Source organism: Dryobates pubescens, chromosome 6 (genome assembly GCF_014839835.1).
Source record: "Dryobates pubescens isolate bDryPub1 chromosome 6, bDryPub1.pri, whole genome shotgun sequence".
In the NCBI taxonomy this organism is placed as follows: Eukaryota; Metazoa; Chordata; class Aves; order Piciformes; family Picidae; genus Dryobates; species Dryobates pubescens.
The window spans coordinates 42,101,775-42,120,113 of record NC_071617.1 but is presented as its reverse complement, the minus strand read 5'-3'; the positions used below and the strand labels follow the sequence as shown (position 1 = coordinate 42,120,113).

Genomic DNA, 18,339 nt, shown 5'->3' with positions numbered 1-18,339 from the left:
AGCTTAGCAACCCTTCAGTTCTAAGTATCTGCTATGGCTCACAGCAAGGCTGCTGCCTATAGCCTGGCTTTGCTTTAGTGTGCCTGGCATGCTGGATTAGATAATCTGTGTTTTGACTAATTTGATTTGCTCTTAATGAGTTAATTCTGCTGCTTGCGTTTCATAGCATCCGCATCTTAAGGTTGCTGAAGGATATTCACTTCTTCAGTGTTGCATAGAAAGTAATGTGCTGCCCCCTTCACCCATTTTGTGGCTCCTCCTGCCAGCTAGTTCTTCTAGAGTTCAGCTGTGTGCTGTGAGAAAATGTTTGCTGTCTATCTTATCAGCCAGTCCTGAAGCCCTGTGTATGCAGAGGTTTTTTACCTCCTTCTTGAAGCATAGCAACTTGCTCTCTGCAGTGTGGCTGTTGCTTAAAAGAGCACTTCAGCTGCATGCACTGGAGTTCAGATGAGATACAGGAAGGCATTTGAGGGGCCTCAGAACAAAAACCCACCTTTGGAAGTGGGCTGAAAACTGAGGCTGATACCTAAGCTCCCTAAAGAGCACCGTGGCAGCTTAGTGAGCCCAAGTAGTCAGATACTGTTCCTGGTGATGTTACTGTTACTGGGGATGCTGCTCTGTGTGGGTATTAGAAGTACCTGGAAAAAATGATTTTCTGCAGTTCCCTAAAGGATTCTGTGGAGGAGTCATGTTGGAGGTCTTTGCTCCAAGACAGTTGTTATCTTGGGTGTGCTGTTTGGTTCCCAGTTCTGGGGAGTCAGAGCACTGGCTCATTTATCTTGTGTTTAAGCCAGGGATGAGAAAAGGCTGTGTTGTGGACTGCTAGGATTTGCAGACTGAATCCCTGCCTTGGTGATGCATTTCCCTTTTGAGTATAACTTACTTGAAGAAGTGTGGGCTCACCAGTAGGCACTGGAGGCTCAGTAACTGCTGTTGACCCTACTTTGCTTTCCTATCTACTGGCATCTTTTAGGAATAGTGGCCCCTTGGCATAGTGGTGTATCCTTTCCAGTGATGGGATGACCTGCTTCAGCTTTCTTTTCTTTTCTCTCCAGAACACCCTGGGGCTGCAGGACTAACTGCAGTTAGTGCTTGTTGGGTGTTTCCTAGTGTCAGAGACAAGAGGAGCAAATGCAATCATTCTTTACCCTATAGGCCCTTTCAGACATTCCCTTCACAAGGTGATAGTATAGCAGAGTTTGTCCCAGTGCAAATCAAGTAAATCCCATTTCTCATCTGAAGAAGATTAAATATCTTCTGCATCCTTGGCTGCCTTGCTGTTCCTGTGACCTGAGGAAGCATCTTGAACGTCCCAGCCCTGCTTCTTTCTGGCACTTTACCAGCCCTGACACTCCCTCAGTGAGACCCGGGCAGGAACTTGCTTTACAGCAGGCGTTCTTGCAGGGAACATCTGGCCCAATTTCAGACCTTTTCTCTTATTCTGGTCCTGCTGTATACACAGGTGCCACTTTGTGCAGTGAGGGAACTTACTCTCCCACGCTTCTCTTTCCTCCTCATGAGATATAGATTGCTTTGAGTACATCTGGAGCCTTCGTGCCATTTTTCTTTAAGCTTTCCTTTTCCTTTTCTCTCCCTGTTTCTCACCCCTGCCCCTGCCCCCCCATCACCAGCTGGCCTTGATTATAACGTGAGACCCCACCAGCTTCAATTAAGGAGCAGATGTGACCCAGGAAATGGGATAACAGCTAGGGATGGAGATGACACATTCATGGCACCAGGTCTAATCAAACAACTTCTCACATTATTCTCACCGTGAGGTGGGAGACGTGTGAGCCAAAGGCAAGTCAGTGCTTGGAGCACCCGCAGAGACACATTGCTAGCGAAGCCATCTGTAATGAGCTGACCATGCTGCTCAGCACGGCAATGTGAGCTCAGTCAAGAGCTGCTTTTAATCCACTTAAGTGCAGCAAAGGGCCCAGAGGCTGAGAGTTGAGAACAGGTGCCTAGAAAACAATCAGCCACTGTAAAACAAGGGCTACCAAGTGGAGGGGATGCTTGTACACTGCGTACCCACAGGTGCTTCTGTGCCCCTGGAGTTGGGTAATTGTCAGAGACTAAAGTAGGACCCAGAGTCCCTGTAGCTAAGCCCTGATGTGCTGTATCAATGCAGTTGGGAGACATTCTCTGACACCCCTTCATGTCTGTTCTCTGTGGGACCAGCTGGAAGGGTATCCCTCCATCTGAACATGAAGTCTCTGATAATCCAGTGGGATGCTGACTGGTGGAACATGAATATAACCTCTTGGGAGCATACCCAACTGCAGTTGGTACTGGATGTGAAGACTACGGTTATCCTGATTAGGATCTGAGGATTGAACCCAAGGTGTGGCACTCAGCTGCTGGAGTTGCACTTCTCATATGAAAGAGAAGGTCTTGGTAGCTTCTCCAAGCAGTGTCTCACTGTGTCTCCCTGAAAGGGAGGGAGGTAGGAGGTGGTCCCAGGCCAGTCAGAAGGGGATGTCAAACAACTGCTTTTAGTTTGATGAAACCTGTCTCCCACTAGAAAATAAATATGCTTTTGGAAATCATCGGTGCCCGTCTCTCCAGAGGCACCGCTGGGGTGAGAGCGCTGAGCGAGGCGGCAGTTCCCTGATGGCATCCCCATCTGTTGCTCTGTTCGGTCTCCAGTCCCCCCCGTAGTGGAACCGGCCTTCCAGGACGTGCGCCAGGGCATGGGGCGCAGCATCGCCTTGCGCTGCACTATGTTGAAGGGCAGCCCCATGAAGGTGGCCACCTCCGTCTGGCGCTTCAACGGGACGCTCCTGGCACAGCCCCTGGCAGAGCAGCAGGACTACTCTGAGCTGAAGGTGGACAGCGTCAGCCGAGAGACCAGCGGTACCTATGAGTGCAGCATTTCCAACGATGTGGGGGTCTCCACCTGCCTCTTCCAGGTGTCTGGTAAGTGACAGAGTACACACTGGAACGAGCTGTTGGTGAGGTCATGAGGGTAGGAAGCTTACTCCCCATAAACTGGTGCCAGTATAGGCAACCTCTACTGCTGTGTTCAGAAGGGATAACTTCCCCTAAACCAACAAGGAGATCTGCCTCCATCACTCAGGCGGTCTCTCAAGGCTGGGATGGAGCTGGAGCAGTTAGTGCCAGTCACTGGTACCTTTCAGCAGTGTTTGTCCACTTGCTTGAAAGATACAGGATTTAATTCAAGGCTGTAATCAGCTTTTAGTCTTGGACAAAATGTATTGTAGAGAAGCATTGACCAGGGAGGAGTGACAGACCCTCTCCGTAATCCAGTAGCTTCCAAACCATGTAATTACCCCCTAAAAAAAATTAACAAAAACCATATGATATATTTCTGTACTTTCCCTGTGTCTCCTGTTTGTGTCTTGTGACACCTACTAGGATGAACATGAGATGGGAACAGGTAGATTTGCTGCTCAATCTTTTGTGTGAGTCTAGTAAGGGCACTCCTCTTTGGCACCTGCAACTGCAAAGAGGGATGGCAGAGATAGAGCATCTAAAACCACACATCTGACCTAGCCTCTCCACCTGATCGTTAAATCTGCTTTTCCCATGACCCCAGAATTGACTTGGGCACCAGTTTCTAGAAAAGCTCTTCAATGAAGTTGACTTAATAAGCAGTAAATTCAGCCAAAATACTGAGTTTCCAGTCAGGGCTGATTTATAATACTTTTCGAGCCAGGGTTGAACAAATGAGGATAAATAACATCCACAGAGGCATGATTTTGAAGCAGACCTTTCCCAGGGTTTGGAATGGTTCAAGTATGCTGTAACTCTGAGATGCTCTCAGAAACGAGGAAGCCCAAAGTACTTTAGTGTTTGGGTTCCTTTTTAGGACTTTACTCTCATCCCTTGAGATTTTCTGGGATTTTCCTGGCAGTGGAACTTTCACTTGGGAACTTCAGCACTTTCTACTTTTCCTTCATAATCTTGGTCATGCCATTAAGTAAATGATGGCAGACCATATTTGCCTATGTGCAACCACAGCAAGCTATGTCCCTAGCATGCTTGGGAACGTTCCCAGAACATTAATTTCTTGCTGGAAGTAGTAACAAATACATATTGCCACCTGGTGTGCCCCACAGGGTAAGATGCCCTCAGCAGAAAGCAGCATTAAGCCCTAGAGACCACTGCATCCCTTCTCCATTTCCAAGATGTTAATATCTGGTGGTGGCTTTTTAGCTCCAGGCATCTCTGTGTCAGTGTCAATGGTTTCACCCACAGCTGAGTCCTATGCAGCCACTCACACCCCCCACCCACCCCCAAATTCCTCTCCCTGGTAGGATGGGAAAGAAAAATAAGGAGCAAAATGCAAAAACCTTCAAGGTGATTTAAGGGCAGTTTAGTAGGACAGTACAAAAAACAAACAACAGGAATGACAACAGTAGTAAATAAAGCACTATATAAAACCAAATAATATGAAATGCAATACCACCAACATGTGCACCTAAAACCTCATGCCAGACCCCCCTCTTATAGAGCTGGCATGAGGTTGTATGGTATGGATATCCCATTGGCTGGTTCAGCTGGCTATCCTGAGTGAGGCCCCTCAACTTCTTGTGAAGAAAATTAACCCTATCCTAGCTGAACCTAGGGCCACCAGGTACAAATCAATTAGACCTGAACCTGCAGAGCAACCTGGAAAATGTTCCAAGGGCTAGACTGCTGCACCTGGGCTCAGGACTCCCATGAGCCACAGCCTTCCTCTGTGTGCTAGGGGAATGGCACAGTCTCTATGTTCCTGTTCCTTCTCTGTGAAAGAAGGACCAAAAATCTCCCCATCTGACAGGGAGGTAGTGACTCATTTATGACTTTGAGGTGTTCAGATGTACTGGAACCAGAGTACATACATCTGCCAAATATGAGATTAGTTTATTGTATGGATGGGAGGTAAGCTTTCTGAGACATCCAGCCCTCTCCCTTAGAGCAAGAGCAGCTCATACTTCTCACCATCTGCACTTCCACTAGCCACAAGCACAGAAAAGCCCTGAAAGGTGATGTGAACGTGATTCTGTGATCCTATGATTCTTTCTATGATTCTAAGAACCTTCAGCTCTTCCCATCAGTAGTAGGCAAAAGCCCCAAACTTTGCAGGAGTAGTAAAACCTTTCAGAAAGGAAGTTCCAGAAGTATCTTGATGTGCTGCATTTCTATTAGAAGGCTTAATTTCTTTAAGCTTCCATTTCCATCCTGGAGTCAATTAATAAGGAATTAATATCATGCAAGGTGATGATTATCATCAGTTCTGATTTTATTTTGGAATCTATTATGAAGCTTGACTTCCACAGTCAATACAAGTTGAATAAGCAGCAATTGGTCTCTGAGGTGGTTCTGAACTTCTTGCTTGTGCAAAAATTCAAGTCAATAAAAATAATAGGAGAAAAAAAAAGGACTTGAAAATAAACGTCAATATTACCCACCTGAGTCCATACAAAATAAACATTGAAGCCTTTCGAGCCTAATTATAACCACACAGAATGGCAGAGCCTGTGATTCAAGTGGAAGGGTGCACCATCACCTGGGGATACAGTGCTTATGTCTTTTGTGCTATGCAGCATCCCTTGTTGCCCTGCATCTTTCTGGTCTGCAAAGGTCCATGCTGGAATGGAACCCAGAAAGGAGAGTTCATGCCCAGATCCTGCCAGGCCCAGGACAGGACCTGCCAAAAACTTAGGTGCAAAAAGTGAAATGAAGGTAATTTCAAACAGGTCAAAACCAGTTGTGGGTAAGACCTGGAGTTGCTTCTGGGCCTTGTGCATTAGTCTACCAGTCACTGGGCTGCATGGCAATCAACTTCAAATCCTGTTTGTTAGTGGTTTAGGACAGCAGCAGCGGGGGAAATGACAAGAAATATCTTGTTCTCTGAACTATCCAGTTTCTTTCTGGTATATCATGCCTCCTGTATTTCCCTTTCTCCTGCTGCCCTCTTTTTTTAAGGGGAGATAAGGGTTTAGATAAGACATCTCTACCTCTGCAAAAGCTCCTGCTGCTTTTACCCAGGCTGAGGTCAGCATCCCCTTTGCTGCTGACTTGACTGTCATGTTACAAAGAGGCTGGAGCACTGTGTTGCCAAGGCAGGGGAGATGCAGAAGGAGCAAGGTCTTCTTTTTAATGCCATGGTCCCTGTGTGATAAATAACACTTTTGCTATGACCTACTGCCCAAGTGATCTTTCCTTGGGGTTTGTTAGCAGGAGGCTCTCTAAAGCATCAGATGAAACAGGAGAAATGCCAGTTTAAAGCTGTTACCTCAATCTAAACTACAAAGCAAGGGAGAAAAGATTAGACCTGATTTCAGCCACAGAACTGAAGTTGTTTCCACCTTCTCTGGTGTCAGTCATGCCCCACTGATATTTCAGGGCTACTAACCCTCCCCGTAGTTCAGGCTGTGAAAGCAGTAGAGATTCAGAGAAAATGATGGCCCGTCAATGGACCAGCCTCAATAGTTAATGTGTCCATTATGTCAAAAGCAAGTGAAGGAGCTTGCCGAGTGAGGCTGCCTCACTTTGTCATCTCTGTACCCCTTGATCTTGCTCTTTTGTTTTCCTCTCTCTTCTTTTTTTCCCCTCCAGCAAAAGCTTACAGCCCTGAGTTTTACTATGACACTCCCAACCCTACCTTGAGCCAGAAGCAATCCAAGAATTACTCTTACGTGTTGCAGTGGACACAGAAAGAACCTGATGCTGTGGATCCTATCCTCAAGTACCGCCTGGATGTCCGGCAGGTAAAGTCTGCTCTTCAGGAGCCTCGGTGCATGCCCTTGGAAAGAGAGCCTCTCAGGAGGCAGCTGAGTCAATGTTTTCTTGCCAATTAAGAGTTGAAGGTGATGAAACTGCTTGATGCTGATGGTCTTGCACCTTCCCCCACAAATGGAAGAGGGTGGCCAAGCACTCAGCTCAGGTTCATTTTTACTTTTGGTGATAGGTATGATCAAGGTCTTTCAATGCCTTGCAGTCCCATCAGACTGTTCATGTTCAGTGTTTTGAATGGGGTTGTAATGTGAATGAAACCCCACAGTCATTAGTAGGTATTGTAGATTTTATAGGCCAAATAGTCATGTGAATGGAATTCTATCCTCCTCTCTCCTATGAAATAAAGGGAATAAGCTGAAGAGCTCTCCAGGCAGGAACCGCAGGAAAAAGTCATCGGCTGTTTGTGTTGCACAAGGGCTTTCATGCTGTCACAGTAATGAAGCCATTTGGGACATATAAACTCTGCAGGGGAAGAAAAGTGGATTTCAAGGTTTCTGAGTATGAAGAGGAATCATACTGGGGTAGGGGGGAACTGAGAGAAATCTGAAGAGATCACCATTTGGAGAAGGTTAGGGGAAAGTCTGATGTTTTCAAAGAGCACATTAACCTAGCAGGACTGCCAGGTACTTTCATCCACTCTCAGCACAGTGCCTGAATTCAACATTTTTATTTTTTTTTTTTAAATGGAGATGCTTAAAATTGGGAGTTCTTACCATTCAGTGGTAGCTTAGAAGCAAATACAATTTGCAAGGAAAAGTTTGCTTACTCTGTAGATAGAAAACAAAATAATTAAAGAGATTCGAGTGTCTCCTTCCTCTAGTTCTGCACAGTAGGCTCCAGTTTTATGTCTCCATTTGATTGAGCTCTCTGGGGTGGGACAGCCTTTGTTTGTTACTCAAACCATGCAGAGCTCATTGTCAGTGCTTAATAATAATACAGGACACAGGGGAGCCTCTAATAATGAAGGTAGTTTGTCATAGTACCCCGTCCCTCTTAGACGAGTTTCACTATTCTCAGCACTACAACTGAATGAACTAATTTCTGATTTTTATTGTTCAGTGATGTTGAGGTTTTCTCCTTTTGCACAGTGCCTAGAAGTGATTTTGGATCCATTCTTCATCGAGTTCCTACTGAAAGAGATCAAAAAAAATGGAAAAACTGCATTTCTGTTTTAAGTTATGATATGAGGGAAGCTCAGTGCCTGTGCAAATTTAACACCTCCCTCTCCAGTTTTGTTCATACTCCATCGGTTACTGTTGTCAATGTTTCTTTGGCAGCATCACTACATAGCTGTGACTGTTGGAAGAGTGTTTACCACGGCTTTCTGTAGCTCAGTCTCTTGTATGGTTAGGCTCTTAGTAATGGCTACAGGTACCATCGTGGTGGCCTTGGTGTGAATAAGGGAGGGCACAGAGAGGAAGAAGTAGGGAAGATTTGTTCCCACTTCTGTCCAGCACAAGTGGGAAACACTGGAAAATGGTTTCATGCTGTTGCCTCCTCCTGGCTTTCCTCCGACAAAGTTGTGTTTCATAGTGAGGTTTCCACCTCTGTGCGCCATGCTGAGGTCTTGCCGAGCCCTTTTCATTTCCTTGCCCTAGAGGATCGCTTTGCCTCTTGTCTCCAACCTACCACTTCCCAGAATTGCCTCTGTGCTCCTGTCACTGCCTTCCTGATGTTTACCCTGTGGTCTCTCACTTGGGCTCCAAGCAGTCTTGTGACACCTCCTGACCTCTCACTCCTTGCCTCGTTCCATCGCGCTCTTCCACATCCTGCAGGCTTTGTTGCTTTGTCACGCCTTCTCCTCTGTGCTGGGGCATCTGGGTTAAGCTTCGTGTCTTGCTGCTCCATTGCTGGGCTGCAGAACATAGTGACATTACTGAACATAGCTGTGAAACTGCCCCTGGCAGGGGGTTGGAACTAGGTGATCCTTGAGGTCCCTTCCAACCCTAACAATTCCATGATTCTATTCAAATCTCAAAAGCTTAAAAGCATTGCTAACTGACTAGCTCTTAAGAAAGGAAATTTGTCTGCCTGAATGAGGAGCCGCCGTTTGCCTGTGCACCCTCCTCACTGGATACATCAGTTTCCAGGCAGTAGCTCTGGTGGCACAAAAATACTCCTAGAGAGCTAAGATTGAAGAGGAATATTCTCCTGAGACAGATGGGTCTTACACGTGGTCAGACACAATGGATTTGTCGCAAGCAACAAGTTGACAAAAGCTTAGCCAGCCCACCTTCTCCAGCCCTGGGAGCTCCTCAGCTGCAGTGGTCCTGGCAGGTGCTTTTCAGCATCTTAATAATGGACGAATGTGGTAGCAGCAGGCTGCAGTCATGGAGTGGTGAAGGGCTGTCTGCAGGGGGATTAACTCTTGCTGAGCTGAAATCTAAATGGCAACCAGCTGGGTTGTAGAATGGTCTGCTGGTTTTCATTTCACTCTCCCTGGTTTGCTTGAAGATCTATTGGCACGTGTAATGTGAAGATCCCCAAGTAGCAGGGTGCTTTGCAAGGCACCTGGGAACCCTTGAATTAAATTTGCTTGCTGCAGCTGCTGAAAGTGGGGTTGGGTGAGAGTAAAAGTGCTGCTTATTAATTGGCTGGTGCTGTAGCTCCTCCAACTCTTCCTGTTCAACAGCTTCCAAGGGCTGGCTGGGCATTCCTGGGGGGATTGCAAGCAGCCTGGGGGGATTTGGTTTCCTAAGCAATGCACGAGGGGCTCCCAACAAGACAGGCAGGTGCCTTTCCACATGAGCTGAGTGTTCCCAGCACTGTGGAGCAGACATACCAGTTCCAGTAGAATAAGAATTAACCTTCAGTTAAAAACAAACAGGCAGTCTGAGAGCTTGAAGCCACTGACCCAGGCAGAGCACATACGATAGCAGCATGGAGCAAGTTTCTTGTGCAGCCTGTGCTGTAAGGCTCAGCAAAGAGGCTGTTACTTCCCAGAGTGCATCAGTCAGGTGGGCTTAGGTGGCAGCAGTATTGTCTTGAGTGGAAATTCAGAGGGGAAAACGTTCCTGCTGACCAGCAGCAGGGACATCATGGACAGCTGTCCTGACTGCTTGGGAGGTTTTTCCTTTCTTGGTCCAAATGACTTCACCTTAGCCAGTAAACTTAATGAGTTCACAGCCTTGGGTGGTTTGGTGGTGGGTAGATGCCATGAGTCTTTTGGGTTATCTGCTCATTCAACTTTTTTTTTTCCTTCCATGTATTCTGGTAGCATAGAAAGGCACTGAGGCACTGCACTCTAACTGAAAATGTTTTTTCATTGCTTGGGGATTCAAAGCAGCCTCCCCATACCAGATCTTTACTTAAAAAATAAAAAGCCTTTTAAGTTGCTTGTTTCTCTCTGTGTGTTTTATCCCCTCCCAGAGCTCTGCTCTAACATTAAAGAGAAATGAAAAGCCATCTAATATTGCAAGCAGGTTGCATCCTGGAGGAAAGATCTGAGTTGGGCTGGTGGTTACAGTTACAGGGGATAGTGGCAGAATTACTATGCACTTAATGAGCTGGAACCCATCTGTGACCTGCGGCTGCAAGAGAAAGAGGAAGGAGAAGGTATTGGTGTAGTAAGGAAGTTTAATCTTCATTGTGCCCCTCAGGGAGACCTGAGGCTGCTCCATGTCTTCTGATATGTAGGTTCTGGCCAGAACAAGGCCAGCTTAACACATTCCTGCCTTAACCCTCCTTGGAGCAGGCTCAGCTCTACATGCCAGACGGACCCCTGAAATTTGCACCCGGCCAAGCCCCAGACCCATTTGCTGAATTAGCTCGCTGGGTTGTCACTTCAGATTAATTCCTGTCAGGGGGATTGTCTGTAATGAGACTGGCCCTGTGCAATGCCTGAATAATTGTGCGGTCTCTCTTTGTTTGTGCTTTCCTGCCCTCCATGTTGGATAAACATCCCCTGCTGTCTACAAAACTCATCTGGGCTCTGGAGCCGGCTGCCACTTGCCTCATCAGCCAGTCAGAGCAGCATTAATGAGATCTGAGGCAGTGGGGAGCCAGGCTCACCGTGTAGGGAGGTGACAGATAACAGAGCTGTTTGGACAGACCTAGGACAGGGGCGTTAGCAGGAATTTAATGATTGTGATTAGAACGGAAGGTTAATTCCACTGATGGCCATCTCAGCACAGTGGGAGAGGTTTGATGTGAGGCCCATGAGCTGTGCATCTGTGTCGCTTCATTTCTGCCTCTGAGTTGTTCTTTGCTCTCCTCTGAGACCACTTCAGTGGTGTCTGTCAGCTGCTGTCTGCCTTTAGTTTCAATAGTGCATGGAGCCATACACCCTTCCAAGGGCGCACAGTCCAGGGCAGAGGTGCCTCTTGCTGTCTTCATGAACCAAGCAGGGCTGGGAGGATAAGCAAGCACTGCACCAGCCCATAGTCTTTATGTTAATGTTTAGCTGAGCATGCTGTTAACTTGCACCACTGTCCTTTCCCCCATTCATAGAATCATAGAATCAATCAAGTTGGAAAAGACATCAAAGATCATCAACTCCAACCTGTCACCCAACACCTCATGACTAAACCATGGCACCAAGTGCCACGTCCAATCCCCTCCAGGGACGGTGACTCCACTACCTCCCTGGGCAGCACATGCCAATGGCTAACAACTCTTTCTCTGAAGAACTTTCTCCTCACCTCAAGTTTAAACTTGAGACTGTGTCCTCTTGTTGTGGTGCTGGTTGCCTGGGAGAAGAGACCAACACCCTCCTGGCTACAACCTCACTTCAGGTAGTAGTAGACAGCAATAAGGACTCCCCTGAGCCTCCTCTTCTCCAGGCTAAACAACCCCAGCTCCTTCAGCCTCTCCTTATGGGGTTTGTGCTCAAGGCTTCTCCCCAGCCTCATTGCCCTTTTCTGGACATGTTCAAGAGTCTCAATGTCCTTCTTAAATTGAGGGGCCCAGAACTGGACACAGGACTCAAGGTGTGGCCTAACCAGTGCTGAGTCCAGGGGCACAATGACTTCCCTGCTCCTGCTGGCCACACTATTTCTGATGCAGGCCAGGATGCCCTTGGCCTTCTTGGCCACCTGGGCACACTGCTGGCTCATGTTCAGCCATCTGTCAATCACCACCCTCAGGTCCCTCTCTGCCTGGCTGCTCTCCAGCCACTCTGACCCCAGCCTGCAGCTCTGCATGGGGTTGTTGTGGCCAATGTGCAGAACCCGGCACTTGGATGTGTTCAATCTCATGCCCTTGAACTCTGTCCATCTGTCCAGCCTATTGAGGTCCCTCTGCAGAGCCTCTCTACCCTCCAGTAGATCAACTCCTGCCCCCAGCTTGGTGTTGTCTGCAAATTTACTGATGATGGACTCAATGCCCTCATCCAGATCATCAATAAAGATGTTAAAGAGCATGGGGCCCAGCACTGATCCCTGGGGCACACCACTAGTGACTGGCTGCCAGCTGGATGTGGCACCATTCACCACCACTCTCTGGGCTCGGCCCTCCAGCCAGTTCCTAACCCATCGCAGTGTGCTCCCATCCAAGCCAGGGGCTGACAGCTTGGCCAGGAGTTTGCTATGGGGAACGGTGTCAAAGGCCTTGCTGAGGTCCAGGTAGACTACATCCACTGGCCTCCCCACATCCACCAGACGGGTCACCTGATCATAGAAGGAGATCAGGTTGGTCAGGCAGGACCTGCCCTTCCTAAACCCATGCTGGCTGGGCCTGATCCCTTGGCCCTGCTGTAAGTGCTGTGTGACTGCACTCAAGATGACCTGTTCCATAATCTTTCCTGGCACTGAGGTCAGGCTGACAGGCCTGTAATTCCCTGGCTCATCCAACCGGCCCTTCTTGTGGATGGGCACCACGTTGGCCAGCTTCCAGTCACCTGGGACCTCTCCAGTGAGCCAGAACTGCTGAAAAATGATGGAGTCATGAGGTATTGGGTGACAGGTTGGACTTGATGATCTTTGAGGTCTCTTCCAACCTTATTGATTCTATGATTCTATTTGTGTTCTCAAGTTGACTGCCTTCAGTTGTGCTAGTGGTATCCACGGTGCTGTGTGGAACTCCACCCTGAGGGAAGTGTACAAGGATGCAGAAAGAAACCAGTGTGTCAACAGAAAGTGTGCTTGGCTACCCATTTGAACTGTCCATCACGATGCAAAGCCAGGAAAGTAAGAGATGGGAGCGATGACACTGCCTTTTTAGGCTGCAAGAAGAGGAGAGGTTTGGAATGAGTAGTGGGGTTGAGTGGCAGCCATGCACTGGTGGAAGGAGAGCTGGCTGATCGATAGTGTTTGATGGACGTGCTCTGCTTGAAGCTTAATGAGATTGCTGTGTGGGACTTGGGGGTAAAACAGCAACTTTGCCACAGGCGTTTGGGAGCAGAGAGGGCAGGATCCTTCCTCAGCTGTGCTCTCTGCCACCTGAAAATGGGACACAATGTCAGTTACTGCAGCTGACAGCATGTTGAGCTGTCTCCCTTTTAGTCCCTAGCTATCTGTCACAGGAGATGATATGTCAATGACACCAGCTGCTAGAACAAGGTCCTCACTACCTGTGCTGTAAAGGAAGGCTTCAGGCCAGCTGGATGTTGGATGAGGGTGGGAGAGAAGGAGCTTTTTTCACATTTAATGTATGTATTCTTTACTGAGAGCTTCCACCCAGAGCAGTGGAAGGGAGTTTCCTCCTGGCCATCGCTTACTGCAGATGATGTTGTCTGCTTGGCCATGCTTCATGTAAGCCCTTTCAGCCAGAGAATCAGAGTGATTTCTACAAGGTTGGCTAGGGAAGCTTGACAAAGGCCTGGCCAGCCCTGATGGGTCAGGTGAGTTCAGTGGAAATGGATTAGAGCCATGGGATGAGGTATCCCCCTTAAGTCTGCCAAACATCTTCTAATGCTGTTATAGGGACTTCCCTTTGCCCACAAGAGCTTTGCAAATGATGCCTAACTAATGAATTAGTCTAACTAATTCTGTCTTTTTGCATTGCAAATTGCTCTTCAATATGATTCATGGTTTTCTTAAGCTGGTCCACAGATCATTTGTAATCAGTTAGTTGGGAAAACTGGTAATACAAGTGGTGGGAGGTTAGTTATGCCTCACTCCTACAGTACCATTTCTCTTCTCTGATTATCCAAAGTAAGTAAGAAAACCTTCCCAAAACAGAGCAGCTGAAAATTTTACAGGATGGCTTGCCATTCATAAGGTGTCTTTCAGTAGAGATTTTGCCTTAACATTTACTTTTTGTAAGTACTGTTCCTATTGCAATTCAATTACTTGGCTGTGCAAGAGAGAAAGCAAGATATCACAGAATTTATCTGGTTGGAAGAGACCTCAAAGATCATCCAGTCTAACCCTTGACCCAGCACTGAAGGGTTGACACTAAACCATGTCCCTAAGCACCAGGGCACTTGAACATCCCTGGGGACAATTCCTCCGCTGCCCTGGGCAGACCTTTCCAATGTTTGAAAACCCTTTCAATGAAAAAGTATTTCCTAATACCCAGCCTGAACCTCCCCTGGCTGGCACAGCTTGTAACCATTTCCTCTAGTCCTGTCACTTGTCACCAAGGAGAAGAGGCTGGCCCACTCCTTGCTCCAATCTTCCTTCAGGTAGTTGTAGTGAGCAATGAGGTCTGCCCTCAGCCTCCTCTTCTCCAGACTGAACAACCCCAGCTCCCTCAGATGCTCCTCTTAGGCCATGTGTTCCAGGCCCTACCTGAGCATTGTTGCCCTTCTCTGGACATGCTCCAGCACCTCAATGTCCTTCCTATAGTGAGGGGCCCAGAACTGAACACAATACTCAAGGTGTGGCCTCACCAGAGCTGAGTACAGGGGGGATGATCACTGACCTGTTCCTGCTGCCACAGTGTTTCTAATGCAAGCCAGGATGCCATTGGCTTTCTTGGCCACCTGGGCACACTGCTGATTCAAGTTCAGTCAACTATTAACCAATACCCCCAGGTCCCTCTCAGAGTTGCAGCTTTCCAACCACACATCCCCAGGTCTGTAACTTACCATGGGGGTGTTGTGACCCAAGTGCAGGACCTGGTACTTGGCCTTGTTAAATGTCATACAATTAGCTTTGGCCCATTGGTCTAACCTGTCCAGATCCCACTGTAAAGCTTTCCTACCCTCTAGCAGATCAATGCAGCCACCCAGCTTGGTGTCATCTACAAACTTACTGAGGGTGCACTCAATTCCAGATCACTAATAAAGATATTAAAGAGGACAGCTTGCCTTGTACAAGGGAATAATTACAGTTTTCCCACTCTTAGCTCTGTTTGGAATAATTACAGTGCTTGAGCAGAACAGCACAAACAATCTCACTGAAAAAGCTTATGTGATCTTAAAACACATACATTAGGTAGCAAAATCTCATCTGTCTCTAGCTTCTAACACCACTCTTCAGTACTCATCCAAGGTAAGGAGAATGTGTGAGAGAGATAATCACATTCCCCTAGCCAGTATCACCCTCATATCAGCCTTGCAGGCTGGAGATGTTTTCACACCATTGTGCTCATTCATATCCAGCAGGCTGTTGGCTTGTGTTTTACAAAGCTGAGCACAGGATGAAAAATGCTTACCAGGTATCAAAGATAAAAGTGAGTCCTTTGTGTGCATCTCTTATCCACACTCCTTTGGTGGCTTCAAGGGATGCATGCTAGTTATCGAGCCTTTCTGAGAGTCTCTATTGGGAGGCTGTGATGCAGCTTCCTCTATTTCCTCTGCTCCTCTGTTGTTTTCAGTAGTCAGCCCATGTTCCTCCTACTGTTTCAGAGTCTTTTCTTTGTGCACCTTCTTCCCCTTCCCTGTTCTACCTCCTGTTTTCCACCTCTTATTTCTCTTCCATTTTTTTGTTTTGTTCTTGGTCTGGGCTTTTTTGTTTTCCTAGAACATGTTGGAGATAAGAGGAGAAAGCATGAAGGAGGAAGGGTTTGGAAGTGAGATGTAGTCTCTCCCATAGCTAGTGACATAGAGGCAGGAGTAGGCTCTAGGCAGATGCTTTGACTGTGTGTCATAAAGAAATGAAACATAGGCATCATGCTGCCAGTGCAGGCAGCGTGGAGCAATGTGAAGGACTTTATGTCTCTCCCTGAATATTCTGTGCTAGCTGCCAGTTCTTTACCAGAGACAGGGATGCAAGCAGCTGAGTTAGAGGTGGCCTGAAGGCTATCTGGAAGGATACTTACCTATATACCTTCATTACATATACCAGAATGAGAAGTCTACCGTCTTATGCAAAAGGCTGTTTCTGCTCCAGTAAGCAATAGCCCCATTCTCTATTAATTGTTGTTTTTAAGAGTAAGGGTGCCCTAACAGAGGGCTCTGCCAGAGGCTGTAGAGAATCCAAGAAGAAAAGCTTGGGAGATGACAACTCCTCTTGGTGGAGCATGTTATAGACAAAATGGCTCAGAGCTCAACCTGACAAGAGCTGGACAAGCTTGGGTTCTGCAGAGCCAGATTGCTTTTTCTTCTAGGAGCTAAAAGGGCTGACAGCATGGTGCATAGACATGAATGTGGGTCTGGCTACAGGCAGTCGTATCCGGTGCAAGGAAATGGGTGGAAGAGGAGGCTGTGCTCACTGAGATGAAGGATGGGCATAAAGTTGGACAAGGCACTAAGCAGTGCCAATATTCAGATGTGAGGCTCAAAAGAGGCTGAAACCATTGGTCTCTGTGGGAGTGGGCTGTGGATCAACATGAGGGATATTGTCCCTTATTCAGCTTATGCCTGTGCTGCAGACAGAGAGGTGATTTCAGGCTCCACAGTGCGTAGTCAAGTGCAGATAGGATCTTGTAGTGCAGTAGTAGAGAGCTGCTTGTCTGAACAGAAGGACTGTGTGTGCCTTCAGGATCAAAGATATGGCTGTGAGACAGTAGGAGAGAGATAAGCACAGCTAGACATTCACATAACCTGTCTATCTCAGTAACAACAACAATCACACAAGCGCAGGCTCTTTGCACAAACTGGGGAGCATGTGGCTCTCCCTCCCCACTCAAATTCAGGCACTACTTTATTCCTTTTGTTCTTCAGCTCCTGAGCTCCCCTCCAAAGGATAGGCAGCTGTGTGATGCCCAAATAAGCCCATGGCTCATGAAGTTGCCATTCATGCTGTGCCTCAGTTAAGGCTTTTACTGGATTGTTCCCTGACAGAGTGAAGATTAGGTCTGTTCTTCTTAAACCAGGAAACATATGCTAATAAAATACATATTGCTTTCTGATCAGCCCCTAATGAAAGACATTATTGAAGAGTGTGGAACAAGCACTTACAGTAATTCATGACAGCACCTATTTGGCTTCTCTGAGAAGCTGTAAACTGCTGCTCTTGGCACCTAATGAGGATGGGCAGCTGATTGCATGTGCAAGAGGAAGAGAGAGAGACAGTCTCCTGGCTTACAAGGGTGCAGCTGTCCTCAACAGGGAGCTGGGGCTGCTTAGCCTGGAGAAGAAGAGGCTGAGGGGAGACCTTATTGCTGTCTACAACTACCTGAAGGGTGGTTGTAGACAAGTGGGGGTTGGTCTCTTCTCCTAGGCAACCAGCACCAGAACAAGAGGGCACAGTCTCAAGCTGCAGCAGGGGAGGTTTAGGCTGGATGTTAGGAAGAAATTCTTCACAGAGAGAGTGATTGGCCTTTGGAATGGGCTGCCCAGGGAGGTGGTAGAGTCACCATCACTGGAGGTGTTTAGAAAGAGACTGGATGGGGCACTTGGTGCCATGGTTTAGTTGATTAGATAGTGTTGAATGATAGGTTGGACTTGATGATGTTGGAGGTCTCTTCCAACCTGCTTTATTCTATTCTATTCTATAGCTACTGAGGGTTGTGGTTACTTCTGTCTTTGGAGCTGGAGGTGCTTCAGCCCAGAAAGGGAGCCTCCCAATAAGAGCAATTTAAAATCATAGAGTTGAAAGGGACCTCTGGAGATCACCTAGTCCAGTCCCCCTGCTAACACAGGTATGCCTAGATGAGGTTGCAGGAGGGTGTGTTCAGGTAGATTTTAAGAGTCTCCAGAGATGGAGACTCCACAGCCTCTTTGGGAAGCCTGTCCCAGTACTCAATCACCCTCAAAGTAAAGAAGTTCCTCCTTGAGTTCAAGTGAAAACTCCTGTGTTTTAGTTTGTGCCTATTGCCCCTTGTTCTGTCACTGACCACCACTGAAAAGAGCCCAGCCCCATCCTTACAACTTCCATCCTTTAGATATTTATCTGCATTTATAATATCCCCCTATCTTTTCCAGACTAAAGAGCCTCAGGTCTCTCAGCTTCTCCTTGTAAGGGAGATGTTTCTGTCCCCTGATCATCCTCATAGTCCTCCCTTGGACTCTTTCCAGTAGTTACCTGTCCCTCTTGAACTGGGGAGCTCAGAACTGGGCACAATATACTGGAGGCAGCTTCAACAGGGCAGAGTAGAGGGAGAGGGGGATGAAAACTTCCAGGACTCCCCATTTAGACTAAATAATGGATTTACTTTGGCCATCCATGGTTGCTTAACAGCAGGATCTGAACCTGTATTCTTGACTGATGAACAACATAAGCATGAATTTCAGTTCAGTGGTCTGCTTCTCTGGCAAATGCCAGCTTTGTTTGCAATATGATCTTTTTCTATGGAAATCCCTAATCAGTAATGCTTATCAGTCAA

The 18,339-nt window shown here is 47.3% G+C and overlaps 1 protein-coding gene across 1 annotated transcript in view; it reads left to right on the top strand.

Moving 5' to 3' along the window:
* MDGA1 (MAM domain containing glycosylphosphatidylinositol anchor 1) overlaps positions 1 to 18,339 on the top strand; it is a 120,367-nt gene that overhangs the window by 54,080 nt on the left and 47,948 nt on the right. The window contains exons 9-10 of the mRNA XM_054162297.1: positions 2,650 to 2,919; positions 6,568 to 6,719. Coding sequence (XP_054018272.1) covers positions 2,650 to 2,919; positions 6,568 to 6,719 — 422 coding nt within the window. The remainder of the gene's footprint in view (positions 1 to 2,649; positions 2,920 to 6,567; positions 6,720 to 18,339) is intronic.